At 36.3% G+C, this 26,938-nt stretch overlaps 1 protein-coding gene across 1 annotated transcript in view; it reads right to left on the reverse strand.

Moving 5' to 3' along the window:
- Positions 1–17,227: 17,227 nt before the first annotated feature.
- Positions 17,228–26,938, reverse strand: part of MTNR1A (melatonin receptor 1A) — a gene marked incomplete at its 5' end in the record, with an annotated part of 51,662 nt that continues 41,951 nt past the window's right edge. Inside the window, one exon of the mRNA XM_009697547.1 lies at positions 17,228–18,096. Coding sequence (XP_009695849.1) covers positions 17,228–18,096 — 869 coding nt within the window. The remainder of the gene's footprint in view (positions 18,097–26,938) is intronic.

Raw genomic sequence — 26,938 nt, forward strand, 5'->3', positions numbered from 1 at the left:
TAAGCGGTAGAAAAATCTGTAGAAGAATGTTAAACAAAAAAGGCAGAGGAAATCCTGTTCTCTCTGCAAGTGTTACAAAAGAAAAATGAAATTCTCAGTTAAGATTCTTTGCAGATACATCAGCCATGCCATAATTAAATGTAGCTGTCACTGCATTTTTATACTTCTCCTGCTGTTTCAAAAATCCAAATAAATATCAAGAGCAACATGATATGGAAAGTGTTACAGAGATTATAGACATATCTGTGAGGCATTGAAGCCATCCTCTCATTTAACTCATTCAAAATCAGAATGCATGACCATGTAATTATATCAAATGCAGTAAGGGACTCTATGGCCTCCAAAAAGTACTTCTGTAGATTAGGATATCAGTAATTGCACTGTGACACTTATTTCCGGATGTCCCCTTGATAAATATGCCAGATAGAAAAACTAAGAAATCTAAAAATACATTTTAGTTGGCATGCAGCCCCAGATCCGGAGGTACCTGTCATAGAATAATCCTATCTGCTTTGAATTAATTGTGATATTTGTTTTGAATGATTTGTCGCCCAGTTATATTGTATTACACAGCATACTATAAGTAATCTTGTTACAGTAACGCCCAGCTATACATTTTGAATACCAATAGTCTTTCCTGATATAATAGGAATTACTTTTTTTTTAAAGGAAAAGAGAATGCATGAATTTTTGCAAATGCCTGTGTACGTGAATCTCCTAGTCATCCTCTTAAATGCAGAGACACATCCTTATGTGATTTCTACAGATGGTCCATTTTATTATAATGATAGTTCTGAGGTTGCAAAAAATACAATGACAGCTTTATGCAAATAGTAATGGTGATGACACGCACAATGAAGCTCAAGGACTAGGATTTTTGGCAGCAACTAAGGATATTCTCCCAGAGCCATGGCATCTGTGCAAATTCTGTGACATGGCAGGCTCTCCTAGGTGTTGCATGGCATCTCAATCTCTCTTCCTAGTTTGTAAATTATATTCAAAATAAGTAATCTGTTCATAAATTTGGGGGTTGTTTCCCTCAAAATTTTTTTTACCCCAGATTTCTAACTGTTGGCATAAGGCTAATAATACAAGTATGCTGAGTGCTTGTTTTTCTGCAGAAATAATCCAGATTAACCACAGGTAAACTAACCATCTGCTTTATGTTTGAGCAACTGCGTCTCACACTGCAGTTCCTACTAACTCACCATTTTCCCTTCACACTAACTTAAGAGCTAAATTGAGGTAAATAAATTTAAAGGCTTAAAAGTCCCTTGCCATCTAAACTGTCTGTCTCATGCAGGTCAAGGACTCTGCCAGTATAGCTTTCTAGTCCGTGTCCAGTCACCTTTTGTGTGTCATCACTCTCTGGCTAAATTTCACCTGGTAGTCCAGAAGCAGAGCTTCTGATCTGGCAGGGAAGCTCTCCTAACTGCACAAAATACTGACACCCTCACCTTGGTGCTGACGTTAGCAGATGTACACCAGGGACACAAGGGCCATCTGTGGTATCGCTCGCCAGTGCTGAGAGATCTGTGCCTGGTTCCCAGCGTTGACGTTTCTGCTTCTAATCTAGCCTCAGCTTCTGCTTTAGCTGAGGTGATCTCAGTCACAGCTGGCTCATCAGAGTGCCTCCGGGCTGTAGCAGGAGCAGGTGCTCTGCTTGGCCTGTAATGTTTTCCCTGAAAGAATATGCTGGACTTTTAGCTGAAAATTGCCTTCTTATTTGTCTTCCCCTAACAGACTGACCCTACCACTTTTCTGTGACCCACATTCCTGTCAAGCACCCACATACGCCCTGAACCTCACAGGAAACTTCTATAAATATTCCATTGCCTGGCCTGCGGCTTGATCAAGCTGTAACCCACTTCTCCTTGGGCTGTGCTCCTTACTTAGTGCTTCTCTTCAGCAAATGCTTGTGGACACACACCATACTTCGGCTTTTGGGTAGTATGCACCTGCTCCAGCACTCTGCAAAACAACCTTGGTCTTCATTTTTAACATCTCGATATCCTTCTGCTTCATGTAAACAGCAGATGTACCAGGCACCGCACAGGAACATTTTGCAGCCATCTTGGTCAAGGTAAAAGTCAAAGGCCTGTTGCAGAATCATAGCATTGCTAGCTGAAGCCCAGGTGTCTGGGTGGATAGGGGAACCAGGCATCTGGCAAAGGGAAGTGAATTGCTGTTAAAGGACAGCTACCCGGCAGCTGGCTCTCAGGGAAGTCCTGGGCCCAAGGCCCCTGAGGAGAGCCATTTTGCTGGGCTCCTGGTTGCTGTAGCGACAAGGGCTCCTGGCGGCAGGAGGCCTGACAGGGTGGCGCAGACTGAGAGGTTACATCCAGCTGAGGTAAATCTGGCCCTCCTGAGTACTCTCAAGCTTGCAGGGACTCCCCAACTAATCTGAGAGAGTGTAAACAGAGCTGAGTGCAGGAAGGCAATTATTTGTTAGCATTCCGAGGCCTTTGTGGGCCCATACCTGGGCAAGGCTACGTGTGCCTGCTCGCCTCCGCCTGCTGCTCCCTGAGGGCCTGAAGCCGCACAGCGCTTACCGTGTGTGCGTTTGGCTCGAGTTGTGGTAGGAGCTGGAGCCACATAGCTAAGGCACCAGTTGCTGTCTGGAGAGGTGCTGACAGACTTCCAGGGGCAGAGGTCTGTACCCTGTGTGCTCGGTTGGGGTACACAGGATTAACACAGCCCCAGGGCCAGCCACCCCCTGGGGGTTTGCAGAAGCTCCAGCACAGCCGTTAAAAGACTAAACACACTTGTTGACTCCAATGCTTCGAAATTTCAATGGTGTACGTACTTATATTGGCAGGATGTGTATATAATGGTGTATGTAATTATCTTGTGATGCACTGCGCAAAAGAAGAGAGTGCCTCAGTCAGCAGTGGGAAATCTTAGATAAAGGACAAGAATTCATTCTCTGCTGGGATAGAGAGCACTGTTATCACCTACATAGTGAGTGAATTGGACCCTTGGGTCTCATTTATCATTCTGCTACCTCAGCTTTGCTTTGATGTAAAAGCAGGGGATGGTTCAAGATACGACAACTGGAGAGCGTTCCTTCCTACTGTATCTTATTACGGTGCTTCCTGAGGTTTCTTCATGTGCTTCACCTTCTGACTGAAAGTACAGCAATAAATAAGTTTCTGTGAGATCTTACCAAAGTTTTGTTTCCTTCAGAGGAGCAAGTTCATCAGACCTTACTGTAGTCATGTGGATCTCAGATCCTGAAGCAAATATACCCCCTTACAGGCAGACTGACAATGGCAACATTTTCTGTGGTCTCTGAAAAGAGCTCCTTAACAATTTAGATGGCTGGGATCTTTCCAGTGCTCTTTTGAAATTTGCTGGCTGGAATTAAAAAATAATGCACAATATAATTGCTATCCATTATATAAAAGTGCATTCTGGAATCAAAATAACACATCCCTGGACTGAAATAGAGTTGTATTATTAATTCTATGTAGCACTATTCATTTTTATGGTACCTATAAATTTGTAGGAAATGAAAACTGAACTATTTACACTTTTTGAAAAAATTTATTTTGTTCAATAAATCTTCCCAAAAAAAGTCATTCATGTGCTCATAATTTGAATTTAGCTAGTTTTCTCAGGCACTTTAAGCCAGCAAATTTTTAACCTTGTACTTTAAATTAAAAAAGTAATTTGTCACAAAGCTTTTTACTGTAACTTAATCTTAAATGACAGCATATCTTTTCTTACATAAAAAGATAGAATTAAATCCCAATCCAAACTGCAGATACATTTTATTGTTGTCTGCACTCTAGTCTGTATGTCATACTGTGGTGGAAATACGGGCTACAAGTTTTATAACAGCACACTGGCCAAACACATTGAAAAAAAAAAAAATTACTTAAACTAAAACAGGCAATAGAAAACAAATTAAATTATAATTTTATTGGAATTGAGTCTCAAATGTACATTTACAAAAACTTTCTCAGCTCCAGTAAGTAAAATTTCTCTCACAGAGATGTCTCCACCCTTTCCTACATTAGAAATATTCAACTTATGCAGGCCCTATAAATTCCAGAAAGCTTTTAAAAATTCATGTGCTTTCACATAACCACAATGGTGTTTCACTAAGCCAAAAGTTTGCAGTAACACTACTCAAGCACAAACCGTTGACAAACCTATGCCAACGTTTTCACATAAATCAGCTTAGAATCCTGCGTATTATTGAAGTTTCCTAAGAATTCAGAAAATAAAATAAAAAAATAATAACTGATTTTGTGACCCATTACAGTGTGACTGAAGAGACATTGTTAATAATGTGTAAGGAAAAACTAAGAATGCAACAATTACAATATTAGGTTAATAATGAGGAAGTTTTAAATTTTCATTAATTTTGTAAAGTTTTGAGTTAATGTTGGACAGCTTATATGCTAACATCTTGTGGATAGTTACAGTTAAATGGATATTTTCAGATTGATGTTTTAGTGAAAAAGAGTAGGAGAATGATGTGCAAGCACCTTGGTTTAAGTATGCTAGGGAATGCATGGATATATTAGCAAAAAGAGAAAACAAAAGAACAAGGGGTCTTTAGTTTAATACCAATAGGTCTAAGAACCACTGTTAGTTGTTGGCTTAGTTTAGAAGAGTTTGAACTTCCAACTAAGCAGCAGATTAATTATTCCACTCCTGTACCTTGGTTGTCTCCAGCCCTGATTAAGTTCATTTCTAGTGAAAGAATCTTACTGAGTTTAATACTTACTGCATCATGTGAGTAGATATGCATTTGCCAGCTGAAAGAATGACTGCACATGAGTCATATAGGAATTTCATGTGCAGTTCCACACTGGAGTATGGGCCACATGCCAGAACAATTTACTTAGCACATGGCTCACTCCTTTGTTATTTCTGGAAAGGTCCTACAGAAGAGATTGGAGGTTTCTCATCTCCAATACGCACAGGACATAATTATCCATGGGAATCTGAGTGGATAAAAATAGTGGCTAGTGCTTCTCATAAAGGAAAACAAGGCTAGGGGAATTATCTGAGAGTTTACTTAAGGCTAGAAAAAAATCATACTGGCTTCTTGAATGCAGGTAGTTGCATCTTAGTTCTCAAGAATCAAGCAAAAATTGCATATCTTAACCATGTTGGACTGCGCCCATAGCAGAATTAAGCTTTGTCAAAAACAGACTGAGTAAAATTATAATTTGTATTCAAGAAGGCATCCCGATTTTGTTTTTGTTTTATTTTGTTTTGAATTCCTGATTCAGTTCTAATATTCTCCTATATATTTAAAGCCCTGTTTCATTTATAAGTATATGAAAATGTGTACTTTTTAGGATTGCAAAAGTTTAGCCAACAATTCTTATGCATATTTGAAATTATTGTGTATTACTGGGTTGTTTTGGTTTAAATTTCCAAAGCAATAATTCAGAGACAATGTAAAGGCAGTGATAAGTCAATCCAAATCAAAACTGATAGCTCTAAAACACTGAAACTTTTAAAAATAATTCCTAATCCGGGAACAGTTATGTAAAGAGAGACAGATAAAATTTGTCAAGAGTTGTATGCTGGTGCAAAATCCTGAATCGTCTTATTAAACCAAATCCACAAGATTCTATTCTTATACTGGCACGTGTGTCTTCTCTGCTGGTTGCCACTAAGGATTGTCCCCATGTGGAGTCTTGAAGTACTTTCATCCTTCCACAGTCAGACCTCTGGGTCTGATTTACAATAAATGCTTTCTGAAAGAGACTTTCACCACCTGTCACGAGCTGCTGCTCTTGATTTGTACAAAAGTTTGTTTAGACCTGTACAAAAGGAGAGTTCCATCAGTATTTTGCTCATCCAGATGCACATATGTTCTGGAAGTGATGTATGAGTTAGCTGAACTTAAGCCTTTCCTCCAGGTCTTCCAACTGGCATGCGCTCATGATGCCCTGCAGGCCTTATAGGATGTATAGGATCTGTAATCAAAACAAGTGAATTTTGCTGTACAATTGTCTCTATCTGTTTTAATATTAAAAGTATTCAGGGTGGAAAAAAACAGGATTAGAAATTATCTAAGGGGAAAAAAGCCCTAAATAGTTGGAAGAATAATATCTGTGTTTATTTTTTATGAGAAAATAGTTTTTAATATATGTAATTCTTAGGTGACTACTTCAGTAACAGTGTTACTTTTATTTTACTATTATTTTATTTTTATTGTATTTTCATATACAAATTTTCCTTAGTACTGAATAGCAATAGAATTCTCAGTAAAGACGATATACCTGCAGTTCATTCACTGTGGTTTCCTCACACTGCCTGATCCTACCTAGGATTATTTGCAAATAGTATGTGAAAAGAATGACAGAGTGGAGGTGTTAAAAGATAGTTGGGTGATTTATCCACCCAGTTATTCACAAGCAATTTTGCATTCAAGTTATAAAGGAACACTGAAGTTTATTGAAGATTCTTGTTGTGCTGTTGAGCATGGGAGAAGTACATGGAGAGTGCTTTTCCTCTTTTTCAAATATGTATGTTAGCATAGGTCTTCTAATTTCAGCATGATTATGGTATTTGGTGTTTTTCACCTACAAACAGTTACAGTAGAATATCACTCTTCGCTGGGAAAGAAAAAGTAAATGTCTATTCTTCCGGGTTTTAAGGAAGGATTGAAAAATGAATATGATTGCATCTTAAAGACCTGAAAATGGAAAGTAAATTAAAGTACTCTCTTTTTATTATTATTTGAAATCACATTTTTGTTTAATGCCATTATCAGGTTTCTTTGTGCTTGATTCATGGTTTGTGAAGAGTTAGGGCTGGCAATCCCAACTTCCAAAGTGACGCAGGGGACCAATTGCAGTCTATTCTTTTTAATTCTGATTCGATCTCACTCTTTTTCCAGAAAGAAATCAAATTCATGGTGTGGATTTGAGTAGGGAGAATTTATCCTATACTATTTGCAAGTAAAATCATATATGTATTTGATGGCTGGTTAAAGGAACGGTTTGTGCTGCCTCTGTCATTTATTACTGAAATACAGCCATCTGGGGAGTGTTAATTCCTGTTGCAATGGATTAGCCGTGCATATCAATGTTAAACAAATTTTTAGTGCATGAAAGGAAAAATATACTAGGTTAGCTCTGAAACTGAGGAGGGACCTTTAGGTAGGGAGAATGTAATAACTCAGGCTTGATTTTGGACATAACTTATCTATTCTTTCATGGTGTGTACTTTAAAAAAAGACAAATAGTGGTGCCCTGATGATACATTTCATCTGAATGAGACCACAATGTCCTCCAATGTTCTGTAATAAAATTGGACTAGTATTGACTATCGTGACTGGATAAAATTCACTGATAATACTTGAAAAGTTTTCATTCAGATGTCCTGTTCAAATACAAACCAATTCAAACTTTCTTTACCTGCAAGATATACTGACATAAAGGTGAGACAGGAAGTTTGAAGAAAAGGAATGGTATTATTTTAGTATTACTTGCATTCTATTTCAGTTCATCTCCAGAGTTAAAACACTTGCTTTTTAGAAGCAGCAAACAGAAAATTCTAAATTTCCGTGTCCGAAAACTAAAGAAATTCTGCCAATTAGATTCACTTTCTGTTGCTGCAAGCCTTGAAAATATGAAAAAATGTCACAGGATCTACTGTCATAACTCAGTTGAAATCCATTAATACCTTGATCCCTGGTATTAGCAATTGTGCTCTCTGTTGCCTAGGAAAGGAAAGAATTAGGACTGGTAGGTAGTCAAATGAAAAAAAGATGGTTTTTACTAGTGGGTTTAGTGTGGTCCTTGCCCATGGGAACTTCATAAACACCAGTAAAACCTTTCAGAGTCGTTTCCCTCTAGCACTAGGCATGCATGGTGCTTCTTCTAGTACTGAGCCCAGCACTGCAACACAGATCAGGAGGTATACCCTGGAGTGGGAAGTCTGCTGTGCTTGCAGGGTGACCACAGTGGTGGTCACTGTGCCTCTCCTCAAGCTGGCAGAAGCAAGCATGTAGAAAATCAGGCTGAGAGAGAAGGGAGACTCACTACAGGGTGATTTACAAGGTAGCAGCCGTTCTTTTCTGTTTTTCTATATATAGCAGTTAGCAATTCTTGTCTTATTGGTAACAAGAAGTAACCTTACTCTTCTAGTTTATAAGATACAGTTCTATCCCACCTCCACAGAGCATGTATGCACAGACACAAACATACATAGGCACAAATGAAAAGTCCACTCCAAAATTTTACGTTGACATCTCCACCAGCTAGAAAGCATTAGGGTCGAATGAAATGAAGTGAAAAGTAGGATAACAAGGGAAATGCAAGTCCAATAGTTCAGTTGTTATTTGGTGTTGACAAAACAAATGTAATACATATGATTTTCAAATGCCTGAGTCATTCCCTATGGCTGTTACTTACTCTTTACTGAATGCAAACTTGATTTTCATAGCTGCCTACAATTATGTATACCCAGCTGTATCCAAACATACTTGGAATGCATTATCAGGGTTCTCCTTGAACATTTCCTTCTTCCAAAACAGAAGGAAGAACTGAAGCCAAGAATGTCACAGAGAGATGCTAAATGGCATGGAACACTGCCCAAAAGTTATGATGTTGAAGAAGAAAACTGGAAAATAAAGTAAGTGATGAAGTTGAAACTGAACTCCTGTTTAAGAATGCTTTCATGTGGCTACAGACACTGCTCTGAATTTCCATATTTGTGCATTTCTGCTATGAATGGAACTTTTTTCATTCCATCTGCCCACACTATCATCATTCTGCCCTTAACTCTGATTAGATGGTTAGTTTGTAATAATGAATATTTGTCTTTAGATGTGACCCAATGACACTCTGCAGAGTTATTTATGAAAACGTTCAACAGTCTCTTGACTTGCCTTCCTGAACATGCGTACTTATCAGTGAAAAACAGTGACAGCTGTTTTTTCGATCAGTGTATTGTTGTTTATATGCAAGCAATGTCCTAAATAAGAAGAGCATGAAAAATTATTCTTACTGTTTGAAAGTTATTCTGGACATCTGATCATATTTTATTTCAAGTTACAATACAAATGTTACTCAATTGTTTCTTTGACAACCAGTTGGATTTTTTATTTTTAATTCTTCTACTTGCTGAGAAATAATTCATTAGGTAGTATTATCTGTATTATGAAAACTGTTCTTAGACATCAAGGAAACATTCTGAGAAGATCAATTAACTGAAAAAAAGAAAGAATTGTTGATTTTCTGCATTAATAAGGAAATTTAACAATTAGCTAATACTTTCAGGGTTCTGTCCTAGTTGCTCTGAAAACACTTAATTTCTAACAGCAGTGAAGTAACTGCGTAAGATGGATTCTGTCTTTTGATTACTGTTTTCCCAGACAACAGTTTTCAAGCAATATGTGAATCGAATGCAAGATGTATCTTGAAGGAGTAAACAAGAAACAATAAAAGAAAAGATATAGGAGAGTCCTATTTAGGACCAGACTGACTGCCTGGCCCTTAGATTCTCAACTAATAGCAGACATCTGTGTGATAGGTCTTTAAGTCTATTTGGGATGACAAAATGCCTACCCTGTATCTTCATGTTTCCTGGACATCCCATGACAAAAAATATCCCAATAAACACAGGACTTTTCACTATGGGCTGTCACTGTTGTGTTTCAAATGCTGTCTCCTGTAGGATGAGGGAGTGACTATTCCGTTACTCCTATCAGATGTACTGCTAAGAATCAAAACAAAAGAGTGTTATAAACAAATTTACACACACAGGAACGGCACTCATGCTGGTCTTGTCCTTCAGGCTTGGAGGTTTCAGTGGTGTTTTGGGTTGCAAAAAACTTTATAGCCTCTTCTTCATCTCAGCAGATAGGAGCATAAAAATGACCCAGAGGTCCTGTGGAAGGGTGAGCACAAAAACAGGAAAAAGGGGTAGATGCTAGGGATTTTTATGTATGAAACTATGCTTAATGTGTAGTCATATACAGGACTTGAATCATATCATCAACAAGGATTTCCTATAATAATTAGATAATTTAGACTTGGAGTGTTAATTTAATTGTAACTAGACTAAGAATAAGTATCATTTTTTATCAGACCATTAAAACATTAATTAGACTAGCAATAAAAACTTGATTTCAGGTATAAGTTGGGCTCCCTTTTTCCTATAAAAGCCTTTTGATGGTAACATCAGGGATGTTTCTGTACTAGCTATTCCTAATTCCTGAGCTTTTCCTGAAACAAGGTCTAATTTCTTTCTTTAAAATCTTAGGTAACAGACACTTATTTTTTGTCAAATGATTCAATACTTAATGGTACCTACCTTGAATTTGATTTCCCTTGCTGTCACAGCTCATAGGAGACTTCAAGTGCAACCCTTCTTCTAGTGACTATTTAATTTCTCCCTCAGTACAGAAGCTGGATTCTTGACGTGGAGAAAAAGATGGGGGCAATAATGGGATTCATGAGCATTTAAAAGAAATAAAATTATTTTGAACATTATAAAGCAAGGTTTCTGTTTAAAGAATAGAGCACCGTGGGGCTTTATTCATGTTACAAATTTTTATGCTTGTGTTAAATCATAGATTTTTGAGGATGCCTAGTACTGAAACTATTGTATTTAATTTATCTGTAAGATGGTCTTTAACTGGTACCAAACTGCTCTTAAAAAGCATAAGTGGTCATAATAGATCACATTAAGACAGGGGCATTTCAGAGTCAAGAACGTTATGGCATATGTTCACTGATATGGACAGATAAAATAGGGACAGCCAGGCTGATAGTATGGTCAGAACTGAGGAACAAAAGCATGTTGTCTGGGACTGGAAAGGAGAAAGGATTAATTTGGAAAAGAGATGTATTCCTAGGAGTTGTCCTGGAAAATTGCATTAACATAAAAATTGGTTAGGAGATATGATCTATATGAACATAAATATTAATGAAGCAGTTAATATTTCCACTTTCAAGGTAGGCAAAATTTATGGTTAAAGAGACATTGAATGTTATTAAACTATCAGAAAAGACTAGAAAATAGTGAATAAATTATTGGCAGTCTGAAACAGAAATTTGGGGATCTAAGGGCTTTATAGTTGGTTTAATATGCCTGTAGCAGCTATATTTCCTCATGCTGGATGTAAACATCTACTTGAATATAGTACTTGTGGGTCATGTCTTTTTACATGACTTGAAGGTCGTAAAGCACACATATATTATCCATAGATCTACATAATATTTTTACGTAACTTTAAAAATAGTCACAAGGGGCTTAATGAAGTTTTTCCAGGTAATTTTTTAAGCATCTGATATTGTATCATTAAAAAGTGAACAAAAGTATCTTATTAATTTACTCTTAGTACAAGTTAGTTGTGATTTTTATGTCATTCTTGCCCACATATGTTATTCTGTTGTTACTAAGCCTACTTAGTAATTTGTAATTTGAGTGGCTGTCCTGCACCTAGGATTTGACTGAGCTATATTTTTAAAACATAGTTTCTACTATATTAGCAATTATTGGTTAGTCGGGGGAAAAAAAGAACATTGCCAGTTTCTTGAAACAAATTAATTATGATCAAGTCCTTTGTCTTTCAAAGTGCACTATGTTCTGTTTTACATTTCTAGCTCATACATAGCGAGTCAGATAAAAAGTCCATCTACTCCAGCACCCTTTGGCCTGTATATACACTGAGGAAGAGTATAAGAACAGGGCAAGAATATAGTAATACTTCCTCCAGGTACCATTCCAATAATCCTGACTTAGGGATTTCCAGATGCTGAAGTTGTATTTTTGTGCTTGCTAGCACTAGGGAATCTTCTTGCTGTGAATCAGTGCAATTGGGTTTTGTGTACCTGTTTGTACAGGCAGTGCTCTGTGGCAGAAACTTCCACAGCTTGACTTGTATGGAAAAATATTTTAGTCTGAACCATACACCCGATAATCTCATTGTATTGCCTTGACTGTTATATACATTATGAAAAACCGAATATTTGTACATAATGAAGAAGAGTGAAGAGTAAGTATTTGAGTATAAGCACTTCTAGAATCTGGAAACAAACTTGCAAAATAAAATTCTTCTTGCTATTAAATGAAACCTTTGCGCACACGTGCAATACAAGCAGAAAGAATAACGATAAGTAGACTTCCTGTCTCTGGATTGCCCAGATCTCTTGTTTTGGTACAATTTTCTCCTAAATAGATACTGTTTATACAGTTAAGAATGAATAACAGACTGCTGACTTTATATATTTTCTTACAAAAATGGCAGATCACAGAGAAAGTTCGACTGGATGAGGTTAATTCTGCGGATATTTAGCAGGCAAATTCACATTCTCCCACAACCTCTACAGCTGACAATTGATGAGTTCCTTAGAAATAAAACATATATTGCTAGTGTAATAGTGTAAAATGGCTAAATTTTAGATTTATGAAATCTAACATGCCAAAATCCTCAGCTGACATGAATCAGTGAAGTTGTGCTGGTTTATGTGAGCTGAAAATGAGACATTGTGTCTCAAATACTGTTTGGTTGTAACTTTTTCAAAAAACAGTATATGCATTTATGAATAACATACTTCTCAAAATATACATCCTTTGGCCAGTGTTTAGTAATAGGGATGGTTTGACTGTTGAGTATTTTATTGAACAGGGAAAATATTTACTGTGACCATCATTAATATATGGACTTCCTTGCTGAATTTACTTTTCTTTCTATGAAAAGTTCTAAAGGCTATTGACTTGTACTGTGAGTCTTTTCCACTCTATTCTTTATTGCAATCTATCAGACACATATTTGAGGTAGGAATAATATTTTTAATGAATAAATTCATAAAACCACATAATGGAATTCTTACTTAACACAGGCAAAAATTGGAGATACAGTACATGGACTATAAGACAGGCCACTACTTGAATATTTTTTCTTCTAAGAAATTCGGCTTTAGCACGTGTGATTTCCCAAGCCTCAGTGACAAGATGACAGATGTTTGTAGTTCTTAACTATTTGTAAACCGTATTAATGATATTTCAAAAGTGCAATTATTAGAAAAGAATTAAAGAATAGCAGTCCATCTGTATTACTATAGTTTGTGAACAAGATGTTCAAATAAAAATGTTTCTGAGATTTTATTTTAAATTTGGTGACCACATATACTTACGTACTTGTGTATTATACTTTAAGGAGCTTTTTTTATGATTGTTTTTTCAGTGCAGTTTAAAAGAAATAACAGTTCCCTTCAGTATGTCATAATTAATCAGATTTAACATGATACCATTTCAAAAGTGGTCCAAAAGAAGAAAAAGGTGCGATATTAACCCAATGTAGAAGGATGCGCTGTACACTGCAATACAGATTGATTACAATAGTATGTTTATTATGGATGATCCAAAGACTTACCTTCTAAAACAAATAAGAAGAAAAAGAAAAATAGTAAAATCATTGCTATATATTATGCCTATTGAAATAACATGTGTTTGCTTCATATCTATGCACTTCTACTAGCCCAGTGAAAGAAGAAAATGTCTAAAGCACTCTTAAGTGAGCTATTCCAAATGAAATTACAGTGTTGCATACAGTTACAGTCTAACTACAATAAATACCCTGTTAATTGATAATAATATATTCATTAATATTCTCATTGCTGGTAAATATGAAATAATGTCAAACTTCCTCGTTAATGTGAAGTTTGCAATGAAGATGACCACCAATAAAACTATCTATCTGTGAGGGTTCAAGATGTGTTGACATAATATCATATTCAGATTGTCAACATAATCAAGACTGTGATATAAGAATGAAATCCTTGTAGGATAAGGTCAGGGTCAATGAGACTATAATTATTCAGTATGTTGCATACAGGGGTTCACTGCTCCTTCACAGAGGTCCTTTGTCTTCAGTGGGGCTGAGACCAGAAATGGATAGAAAGCAGGAAGGCGACGGGTCCCTGCAGGTGTGGTAGACTGCTAAGGCTCATGTTTTAGAATTAAACCCATCCACATCTGATGACTGCTATAGGACAAGTACTGTACCTAAAACTTGCAAATAGAACTCTAAGTAATGCATTTGTGCTTTGCTAGACTTTCATACAGGGGAAAATTTAATGACTTGGAATGTAAAAAATATGTCATGGCTCATCCACTTGCACAGAAGCAACTAATTTTGGATAAGTTTCTAACTCTAGTTCCTTAGAATGGATGGAAATCATGATTATTTTCATCAGACATTTTTATATTGACCATAAAGACTCTGATCTTGTGAGGTGCTGACTTACATTGCCATTCTCATTGTCAATGCGCAGCTGATGAGGTTGCTGATTGTCTTAGATGAATCGCTTTTTGACTCCTTTGAAGCAATAGAATCTGATTAAAAGAAATCATTACTGCAGAGTTAAACATCGTTATTCTTTCACTTTTGGAATGAGTGGTTTTGCAAACCTTTCCTAAAACGTACTTCAGAATGGCAGTAAATGCAAAATTAATTTCAAGAGGGCAGTAGATAGTGCCCAAATTTTTCATCTATATTAATTTAAACTAAATTCTAAAGACTAACACTCTTCCTTCCCCCCAAAGAAGAACAAGAGATTAATTTCTTAAAATTATTGCTATATTTAGCAGCTCATAACGTCACCAACATGCACATTTCTGTGATTTAGATTTCATACAAATATTTCAAAATATCAGATCTGAAAAATGTTCTCCATTTTTATTACAGGTCTATTCAATAAAATATATACCTTTGGTATAATATGTTTTATTGCATATAGCAAACCATTTTCATTATCATAAAAATATATTTTAGCACTTGTGAATTACAGGGGACTTTAATTCCTCAGATAACCCACAATATTGGATACAGTATCTTGAACTGGCTCATAAATATGTAGACATGATAAACATGTACATTTTCTGTTGGAAATGGCAAATGAAAGATCTTTGAGAATCCTAAATTTACTAATGATTAAGCTACTTAAACTATCTTTATGCTACTTTATTAGATGCATCATAAGACATTATTTTCATTGAAAATATGCTTTAAATAAGGCAAGTTTTGTAAGAAATTAAATAGTGTTTTTTCTTACATGAAAAACTTTTCTTATAAGGTGGTCATGCCTCCCTTGCTATTCTGAAATTACTACCCATAAAGCAATAAAATTACAGAGCTAAGCATCCTCCAAGGATGAAATCACAGTGAAGAAAGCTGTGATATACTTTATGCTGTTAATCATGTTGTATCATATCACATCATATGATGATACCACAACAGAAGAGAGCTGGTTATTTACACAGTGGTTCTGACTGGCAAATGTAAACAAAGATGAGTCAAGCACCTTGGCAATGCATTGACTTGCTAGTTCGTCTCCAGGGTTTTACAATGTTGTTCATTAGTTCCATTGTCAACTTGACATGAGGCACCTATTTTTAAGGTAAGAAACTGGTCAGTTGACAAATTGTTGGTGGGGTTTTCAAGTAAATATGAATCTGTTCCCTTTTAGTTCATTATTAAGTCAAGGGCATGCTAATCTATGATCTAAGAAAGATGAAATGCTGTTAGATTTGTGTGCAATTTAAGGAATTATATGACATAGAGTGACTGTTGGTTTCTAAGACATACAAGCTCAAGAAAATCTCCAGTACAGCAAGCAATAATTTAAATGAACTTTTAAGTTAAAGTCCATGTTTCAATATAGATTAACAAAAGTCCGATAGTTATTCAGAAACTCTCAGTCCAGTTGAAATGATTGGAATTGGCTTGGAAAAGCTCAAGTGTACTTGAACGTCAGTGTAGGTATGAACACTTGAGCATTAAAAGGTATGACAGTTGGAGCACCTTTCCAGAACTAAATGCTCCTTCTTTTTAAGGTCAATTTGAGGATGAATCCTATTGTGAATTGCTTTTCTCCACCAGAGGACTTCATTATAAACAGAGATTCATTGTTGCAGGAGGCAGCCTGTCTAGCTAGCTATTCCTCACTCCACAGTATGGTCCTCGTTACTGAGGAGCTGCCTGCTGTCTGTGGCAAGTCCACGTAGCAGGTCCTGTCCTGAAAGTCGCACGTCCCTCTTTGTAGCAGGGTCATAAGTAGCATCTTCTCTTTTCTTTTATTTGAAGGTGTTTAATTGTTCTAGCTTATTACACTATGTTCATCATTATGGTAAACAATTATTATTTTGAAAAGCTGATCTGTGACAGATTACCAAATAACCTATAGTCTCAGGCGATCAAGTTGAGAAAGATGTTGAATGCTTATCCTGTCAATGCTTCTCATTGCCCAGGGTTTCATCAGGTTAAGATTCCACTAACCAGACAAAACTGTCATCCTGACCCACTGTTCCTCTTAAATGCTTTGATCTTCATCTCATAGAGGTTTAGAGCTTCTGTACTGTACACAAGTGAGAAATAATGGTCCTTCCTCACTTATGTTTCTAGGAGGTGTTTCCCCAGAAACTCCTCTGGGGTACTTCCCAAATTTGTGAATTACTGTCTCTTCAGAAAGAATGGTGTTTATATTTCTCTTCCCAACCCTCCTATACCCTTTTTTATGCCCAAACGGCTTGAGCTGATGAATCATGGCTCTTTTCTTTCCTTGCTGTTTATCCTCTTGCCCTTGTAGCTTTGAAGATAATCAGTCAGGTGTATTTCTCCTCCTAAAAACTATTTTAACATTGAGAAGTCAATTGAGAATGCCATTCCTAGGAGGGCTGGTGAGGTTTAATCTCAAAAAAATGAATAATCGTGTCCGTGTTAGGAGCAAAGTAATATAGGTAAAGGTACTTATCAAAAATTCTAATGAATTTTTAATTACCTTGATTTCTCACTTCACATTTCCTAATATATTTCATAAAGGTCTGACTTCATCTTTTAAAAGAAGTTCTCAGAGGTTTTAGAATCAAGACCATAACCCGGCCAGAAGAAGCAGGCAGAAAGTGGTAGGAATAGTTTTGTGATTTCTTTTATTGATGTGGATACTTCTGTTTCAATCTCTTTCTACTTGTTTGTCTCCATTTCAGGGGAAAAAAGTATCCATGCATAACTTTGTAATTCCCTTAAGGATATCATTGTGTTGTTACACGAGAGATATACCATTGTATAATAGGATCTGTATGTCAAGGCTCTGTAACTTGAGTTCCCAAATACCATGCAAGGAATTTGATGAAAGTGCTTTCAGTGTAGAAGAGTTATTTCACTATAATATTTACCAGTAGATCTAATAAAACAGATACTTTATTTGGATGCTGTTGAGTGACAATAATAAGATTCCCATTCTCAGACAGAGTCCACCTTCACTTGATTGTTGTTTGTAATCAATGGAGAAGGTTTACTTTTCATCCTGTCTCCCATATCATTAGAACTATCCTGGAAAAAAACTTTTGCTGTACAAAAAGTGATAATAATTCTCTTGTATTCTCGTCTGAAGTTCTGGTTCAGGAGTCCATATATGATAGCATTAAGGCAGCTGTTGAAATATGCCATGTAGTAACTAGATACAAACAACCACTCTGGAATCCTAGGGATTATAGTTTTTGGGTTGACAGCCACAGCAAGGCCTATAAAGTTCAAAGGAGCCCAGCAGACTGCAAACAGTACAAATACCACAAACATGGTTACAAAGTTTCTGAAGTCATGTGGTTTCAGCCTGGGGTTGTTATCTGGTTTAACCCTTCGCCTTACCTGAATAACAAGGATCCATATTCTCAAGTAACAGAAAGTAACTATGGCTATGGGAAGCAGGAAATGGAAAAACACAACTGCTATTGTATATGCTGAGCTCACAGCCTGTGCAAATGTACATGAGTAAATCCTGGGGTCATATTGTAGTGATCCCACAAACAGGTTGGGCACAATAGCAACAAATGTTAGGACCCAGATAAGAACAACATAGCACAATGAATTCTTGTCGCTGTACAGCTTGTCATATTTGAGACTGTGGCAGATATAGCAGTACCGATTGATAGCGATGCCTGTAATATTGAAGATTGATCCAATGACACTTAGGCCCATCAAGAAGCCACTAATCTGGCAGTGAAGGTATCCCAGGTTCCATCCATTGTGAAATACAGATGTGAGGACCAGTGGATATGGGTAGATTGCTACAACCAAGTCTGCAACTGCCAGGCTTACAACAAACACATTTCCTGTAAAATAAATATAAAAAGGCAAGTATTAGTTTTTCTTTTGCTCTTTTCTGTTGCTTCTACTCTCAATATATTAATGAGTAGCCTTAGTAGAACACTTTAAATGTAATTAGTTTCTACTTTCTAGATCAAAATTCATTGTCATATATCAGAAATAAGACACTCATTTTTAATCCAAGAAGAAAGTAGCTTAACTTAAAGATGCACCTTTAAAAGAAAACTGTCTTTGAGTTTAATTACCATGACCTAGTACTTTTATCATCTCTTTTATTTGGATTCTTCCAATCACACAGACTCAGAATTCATATAAAATTAAAATATTCATAACTTTAAGCCTTGCTTTGTTTTTTAATAGGTAGTCTCTCTTGAAAAATCAGCAGAAATAATATGATTACTCATAAATTTCAAAACTCACATTTACCTTCCATATTTAATTTAATCCCCTTTCCTTACGTTACCCCTTAACTTTTCCAGTCGTGAAATGAAAATCTTTTTTTTCCCGTTTGTATTTCAAGCTTCCATGACTTTAACATGACTTTTAAAGTGACTCTTTTTGATACATGCATAAAGTACCACATTTGATATTTTTACTAATGGCATCTGGGACAAATGGCCTCAGTTAAAAGATTGTTACACTAGTTTTCATAGATTTTTCATTTGGATTTATAAATAACTTTCTCTTGATAGTGTCTGTAATTGTTTCTTCTTGTGCCCGGGAATTCACTGCCAGACTAAAATAAGCCTATCCTAAAGGCTTTGGCAGAATTCCAGATCATTTCAGCACAACCCGCAGAGGTCCTTTAAGCAGAAGACAACAAGGGAAAAAAACATTGCTTACAGAATTTACCCTTGACATAGTGGCAAGTGACACAAGAATGGATAAAGAGACTATATGAAACTCAGAGCTCTGTGTTTATCTTATGAATCAAGATGTGGAAACTGAATGAAAAGTTGCTGTTGGCAGGTCTTTTTCCCCACCCAGAATAGTGCAGGTGTGATAAAATGGCACCATATAAACTCCAGATGGGACAAAGAACCGGGACATTTATTTAAATGTAATACTTAAAAGAATCCTATTTATATTTGCTTATAAATTTTCTGCTTAGCTGGAGATTGCCTGTCTCAAGCTTCTCTCTCTGCCATCCATCTGAACCTTCTGCTGGTGCTCTCCAGTAATATTGGTAATATTATCATTATTTACCCACTTGAGCCAAAAGATTCATCTATAAGAACAAAGCTAAAAGTGTGTGGAGTTTTCCCTTTTGTTGAAAGTGTGTGGAGTTTTTCCCTTTGTTGAAAGAAGACAGGTGGTATACTTTGAATAGTTTTAGCAACGCTGTGCTTTGGAAACAACTGAGTCTAGGGAGAGTACGCACCCTATCTCTGAATTAGCCAAATTCCAGGCTTCCATAAACTGGTGTGCCATTGTTATTCCAGCTTATCGTCTTAGTTGGCTGCCGTAGTGACAAACTGAAAGTCTTGGAAATACAAGTTGTTTCATATGGAAATTCAAGGCTAGCAGGATATCCTGGGAGCCTGTGTTTTTAAAAAATCATGATCCTGGAAACCAAGTCCCAGGCTGCCAGTTCACAGTTAGCATGTCAGCTGGATGACCAAAGCATTGGGCTAGAAACTGCCTGGAAACCAGATACCTGCTTGCAGAGGGGACTTTTAACCTGCCTTTCAGGAAGGGTTACCTTCAAACTTGAGTTCAGACACATTTTCCTTCTGAGCACAGAAACTTTGAATAGAATAGAAAATTCAAGTAAAAATTTATTTGGGATTAGTATGTTTGTTGTATATTTTGAGGTTCATTGCTTCACACTGAAGTCAATCTGAAATGGTGTTGAGCTTTCATATGTTGTATAATATACAATTTAAAAATATGATCCAAGATTTAGGCAGCTATCATTAGTGGAAAATATTGATATATTATGAAATACCCATATATTTAGTGGCATATTGTGAAATTAAACTTTTATGTTTATGGAACACTTGGTATTGTAGAGGTGAGTACCATAAACAAAAGATATAGCAAAAAGTTATTTTTTATCCTCAGAGTTGGGTTTGAATAGAATGCTGTAAATGAAGCCTGAAGATCCATATTGAACCCTTTAAAAAAGCCACAATACTAAAATCCTGAATAACTCTTCCTTGAACAAAAAGTATTCGTTCTCTTTAGAGTGAGATCATGTTGCTGTGAAAAAACGTGATTTATTTAACTAAAGAACGCATTGCTGTGCCTTAACACCAGTTGGCTGAACCAACAAGGTAGAGGTTGAATTTCTTGACTTTGACATAAGTCAAATAAAACTTAATAAATTTAAGCAGATGTTGTGCTACCGATGTATGTGGGAAGAAAGATAATCTACTGGTAACGAGCTTTAGCAGACTATGCTTCTAGATGCAGTCTAAAGCAACGTTTCATTAAATATTTTCACCACCCTTACTGAAAAAGATGCCTTTCTGCTCAGCAAACACATAGCAACCTCAACCTACCTGTTGAATAAAACACTGCATTAAAGCAACAGAAACCAAACAAATGCTGTCCTCGCCATTTGACTTTTCCAAGAGCAAATTACAACATAAAGTGAGTGTAAAAACTGTGACCCTGACAGATTACAAAAAAAATGCTTATGGGATTAATTGTCATGATGTCAAAATGGATATAAGAGCATCAAATAAGAACTACATGATGTAGTTGTATCAGTAGCAACTTGTATCTGCATAATACATACAAATTACTATGTGGGTTGTTATTCCCTAGATTTAGTGCTAAGTATGTCCTGAAGTTAATGGGAATTAGAAAGTTTCCAGAAATTTCTAGCAACTTAAATAAGTGCAGAATATTAATGGCAAAAAATCAGTTACTTAGTCCAAGTGGTGCTGAACACGTCCCATAGACTTAGACTGGAGGGCTGAGCACTTTGCCAGCAGATCAAAAAGAACCAATTCTTTCTGCACTTTTAGGAGAACTGAGGGAGCTGTGATCTACAGAGCTGTTTCCTCAAGTGCTGAGACTGTGAAGTATTTTAACTCCAAAATTTTTAGCCTGGGCAAAAAAAATATATTGTAAAAAAGGGAAACAGCTTATCTATGGAACAAAATAACAATGTTTTCAAGTATTAGGGACTCCAGGGAGAATTTGTGGTATTAAGGAAATCTGAATTAATTTTAAAGATCTTATTTTGCTGGCAACATTCATAAGGTTACTATTTCTCCTCCTTTTTTTCCAAGATATTTCTGTACCTTTTAATATTGGTTGCTAGGTCACTATTTCTGTTCATCTATTTCAGATTATTTCCTGTATAAACAATGTATTGGCTTCTTACAACAAAGGCTTTCCAGACAACATTGTGTTTTCATCATGTTGCTACATTTTGAAGTATGTAACATTACGTTTCTTGTTTATGCATTAGTGCTTCAGGTTACACCAAATTTAGCTAAGAGGGATTTAAAGCCTTTATGCTAACTGGAGATGGTTTTGCTTTTAGGTAAGACTAAACAGTACATGCAGCTATCATTCAAGTCATGTATGAAGTTTTTGTTTCAGTAGTGATCAACTCAGACCTCTAGTGTTTACTTGTTAAGTATATCTTTAACGAAAGAGGATAGTGTAAACATTTGCAATGTTGGACCAGTTACAAGATCAAACTTAATTTCCAACTACTAGGTCCATGCCATTCTTATCTACTGTCTTTTTATCACCAGTTAGATATTGCCAGATATGTTAATAGTCATTGCTGATTGTTTCATAACAAGGCTGAATTAACAGAATGCTTTGCTATAAATTAAGATCAGGTTTTCTAGAAGTTGTGATGTGTTCAAATATCATATTGCCAAGATTGTTATGTCCACAGTTTTTATATATTTAATGGCACCGAAGTTTTTATTTATGTTTTAAAGCACTGATTTCTGATCACTGTAATACCTTTACTAGTTTCAAGGAGTGTTTACAGAATTTTTCTGGCATTTTGAAATGTTTCTCATTAATCCAGTCCTTGCTGAGAATGTTAATCTGGGGTTTTATGCTGCTAGCTGAAAACAAGACTAAGATTAGGTGCACACCACTGAATGCCTGCAGCAGTAGAAAATTTAAATGTGGCACCTCATAGTTATAACTGAACACAGTGTCACACTGACACATTTACATCTAGCAAAAGTGACAGCATTGATAGATAGCTGGCAAAACACCTCATTTAGAAAACTAGTAACTTCCCTTTGCAACTGAATGGTAGGAGTCTCTGACTCTAGAATATAAGACATCACATGAAATAAGGCAATAGACTAGTTTATGAAGAAAGCAAAATTAGAAGGCTAAGCATAATATTGAATACAATATGCTTAATTTTGCTACTAAGACCTGAACTTCTTCCTTAGAAAGGCATTTCGCTCGGCCTCTGCTTCTCTCATGGCTGTTTCCATGCACAAAATGGTGTCTCAATGACAAATATTAACACTAGATTTGTTTCATATTCCATGAACATTTTTGCCCTGAATGTTGTTTCATTAGCAGCAGTATTTCACTTGTAAAAAAAAAAAAAAAATCACAAAGAACTACAAAATCAAGGACTGAGAGCTGTTTTTGTGATTGCCTAATGCAAATTTAATAAAATATCCTTGTTCCTGTATCTGAAAACAGAGCTTTGCTCTAGAGGCTCAGTAACCCTTCTTCCTGGGACCTTAACTATTTGTAATGTTTCAAGAAAAAGAAGATCTGTCCATAATCTTTCTAGGATCAATTTAATATTGGAAAGTTGCTGTACCTGGCAGCACAGTTTGGGATTCCACAAAGGTCACGTGCAATAAGAGTTGTCAAATGAAAATGCCTGTAAGTTGCGCCAATGACCACTGTTTCTTAGGCAAAATCCCAAAGCCAAGTAAGGTTACCTAGACAAGCAAGCGTGCAAACAGTCCCAGCTTCACCAAAGAAAGATTTAAAAGGTTTAAGAAACTAACAGTCCTTGCAGCTCAGTATCAAAATGGCACAAAACAGCTGAGCAAAAATGTAGGAATAAATATTACATAAGCTCCAGTTACTCCTGGGAGCTTCATTCACTTTACAGATCATAATATCAACTCCCCTAGATCTGAAAAGCCTATTTTTAAACTAAAGGCGCTATTTATAAACCTGGCCTGAATCAAGAAGTCCACGTGCACATTAAATTTTAATAGCGTGATGGGCCTGTGGGTTTTGCTTCTCATTAGCAAATTAACCCTGATGCTGCAGGTGGTGATTTAGGGAAATTTGAATGGCTTAAAGCCCACAATGAACCTTTTAGCTTTAAGCACATGTAGGAAAACCTTTCTCTTTTTCCTTTTAAGCTGAAAAAAATCCTTGTACTATTTAGCGGTTTTCTTAAAACCTCATTCAAATGTACACCTCTGTCACATAATAGAAGGGATTTTCAGACCCTCTGTCATCTAGTTGGGACACTAACGAAACCAGCTGTGTAATTACAGATATGGCAATTGCCTATAGCTGTAATGATGTCAGGCAGGTAGCTTGTTAGCACTGAGGAGAGAGCATTAAATATTTATGGTTTGAACTCATTTATAATCTCACTAAGGTAGAGATTCTGAGTGTCCTAGACAAGTTCAGATACTGCAATGACCTAAGTAACCTCACCTTTTAACTGCAGTTGATAGAAACTCAAGGTGCTGAATCTTACAGGTCTGGACAGCTGGAGAACTACATAACGGTATATTTGAGAGATATGGAAGAATAGACTTGTTAAAGACCATGTTATCAGAATAATCCATATTGTAATGCTTTATTCCAGTGTGCTGTAAGTTGCAGAAAATTTGACATAATCAGCACAGCATAAATGACAGATCATACTGATGCACTCTGAAAAGAAAATGTTATACTCTCTTTAGAGAATAATAATTATCATAGAGAAACTTGCAGTGAAGCTGTAGCAACAATTTAATTTGAAATGCCTATGCCATCTTCTGGCAAGAAAATTAGATGCATGAAAGAGTAACTGGCAGAAAATGGCAGTGAGGAATTATATAATACCTAGAATAAAGGAATGGAGGATTTTGGTGTCAGGTCCAAGTTGACCATAGCCAAACAGTATGTAGATGTGATTAAACAGTTCTGCAGATATGCTAAATGACCAGCAGGTTTCTGTGACTTTATCACCTGCCATCTCTTTCTGCAGTCCCATGGCACACATGTGAGTGAGACAACTATTGCTCTCCTTACAGTCTAAAAATATTTGTGAGTGCTATTCTTGGTGGTTCAGTCATGAGAGGAAAGTGATGTGAGTTTTACTGTCAGGCAGAGAAAGGAATTGAATCCATACGCTGGATGAATGCTACAGACTTGGGGATGTACCTTGCCTCTGGCAGTTTTATATCACATGTCAGGGCTGCTTTGAAAATGTCTCTTGTATTGGAGCTCTCACATGATAGGAGTACTTCATCTGTACTAGGAAGTAGATTTAGTAGGTGCATGGGATATTGGATATCTCAGTTCTGATGAGACAGAGGTGTTTCAGGGTATGCCAAGAAGTGTAGTGCTATCCCCTGGATAAATTTATGTGACATGAAATATAAAGCACCCGAGAAAAAACAACAGTAAAGAAAAAGCCTAGACTACCATTGTACATTTAGGCACCTAATGTAGGAGTAGACAGGAGCTGACTGAAGACCTTTCGTGGACCGAAACCTAAAAATCTAGAGATGATCAGAGTTTGGGTCTATTTTAAGGATTTTTAAGAAGTGCAGTTTTAAAATGGACTTCAAAAAACAGCAGTCAGAGCTACCAGTGAACCTCAAGATACACTCATCTTTCTGTTATATTATGCAGTGCCATGAAATATTTTGCTTTGAGACTATACATAGTAGGTTCGTGTCCAAGATACTTTGTTTTAGAAGCAGCAGCAAATTGAACAAGGCTTCTGTTCCTTTATAGCAAGCTCTAAAATTTTATCAGAGTAATAGCTAGCTAATACGTAGTTACTTTGGTAACAAGATTGTATTAAACTGGCACTGTGACACAGCGTTGTGGTTTTATAATATAGAAATAATAGACGAAAGTAACTCTTGTTAAATAAGTAGTCCTGAAATTGAACAATTCAGTTTTTTAAACAGTTCATTGACAAATCTCCAGTAGATGCTGATAAAATGAACAGTTTAATTGCTATTTGACAAAAGTTTGAAGTGCCATGTGCACATTTCCTGATACTCAGAATGAATATTGCTGTAGTTATGTGCCCCATTCAGTGTGTAAATATATATTTTTTCAGTTCTATGGGTGCTTTCACCAAAATGCAAAGTCATGACAACTAATCCAGTCAGATGTAATTCTGATTAAATTGTTCTTAACAGGTTTTGTTTGCCCACCCAGCCAAGGGTGAACTAAGATATAACATAAAATATCAAGAAGCCTCATAATGACATTGAAGTGAATCAAGAAACCCTGCTGTCTTGCAGGTGGAAGTTAGAAACCAGGGCAAGTAGACATAGTGGTGAATGTCTTGAGTTCTGCGACCCTGGTTTTGGCTCTGGTGTCTGCCTGGACTGTTCTTTCTACAGTTCACTGGGCAGGGGTGTTTTCAAGCTCAGGACGTCTATTCCCTTTGAACATCAGCCCCTTCTAACATGATGACAGTATTTCAGAGTCCAAATAGATTTGCCTGAGTAACTTATCCACTTTTACAGAAGGGAATTATATTACCACTTCTGATTTGATCTTTTCTATCTCTAATTTCTATGATTCATTTGGGAGGAAAAAAATCCTGTGGAACAGTCTGTTTTCCAACAAGGTATTGCCTAGATGTTACAGAACACCAAGGTTGTCATCACAGTTCAGCAAGCTGTATGAAACCAATTAGAATAACAATACTGCTGATGTCAGAGGATCACGCTAGAGCACAGTAGAATCAGCGCAAGAGTACTTTTTGCCCCTTCAACTGTATTTGCATTAGAGATTTGAAATAAACAGAAGGACGAAAATGGTACTATCACAGTAATATCACAGCTCAGATAAATAAAACTAATAATACAGTTCAGAGACTAAAACAAATGAAAGGTAAAAAGCAGGAAAAGGCAGCAAGGGGTGCTTGCGAAATATAATTATGTTTCGTATTTATACAAAAATCTCATAGATGAGTCAGGATCAGTGCTAGAAAATGCACAGACAGAGCCTATTCCCTTCCAAGTTCTAATATGTATTTTGAGAAAACAAGTAGGAGAAAACAGGAGAGTGAAGGTGCAACCACATAACTGACAGCAGGCTTCTATACTGCGTATAATATTGCAAATGTGAAATCCCTTTCCTCAATCTCTTTGAAAGTCACAGTTTCATGTAACAGGATTTTGTGGCTGAATTTGTCCATAGAATTATTCATGTGAAGAAAAAGAAGTTAAAAAAACTCTCAAGAGTACAAAATAATCCATTTTCTTTCTGTTATGGCTAATAACAGTATAGGTGGTCATTCATCCAATCCCACATTTAACTACAGAGTTCACTGTAGAATTCAAAGCTAATGAAATGAGTTCTTAAAACAGTTTTCCCTGTTCTTTCTCCTAAAATCAGCAATGGTAGGATATCTGCCAGGAAGCTTGAAAATATCACTATAGAAAATATCACTTACATATATTTAAACACATGTATTTACTCTCCTTTCCTCTATCCATTCTGTATTTCTCTATTCCTTTTCTTCCTTCTGTTATTTACTCCATCACCATGTCTTTTCTCTCCTTACTGCCTTACAACCCAAAATCTTTTACATTTCTGACAGAAGCCTTCTTCCTCCCTTCTTTCCTCTCCTTTCCTCTCTTTTTTTTGTCCAAAGTTCCTTAAAAAAACTGAGAAGAAACAAATGATTAT

This window comes from Cariama cristata, unplaced genomic scaffold (genome assembly GCF_000690535.1).
Source record: "Cariama cristata isolate BGI_N322 unplaced genomic scaffold, ASM69053v1 scaffold27653, whole genome shotgun sequence".
Classification (NCBI taxonomy): domain Eukaryota; kingdom Metazoa; phylum Chordata; class Aves; order Cariamiformes; family Cariamidae; genus Cariama; species Cariama cristata.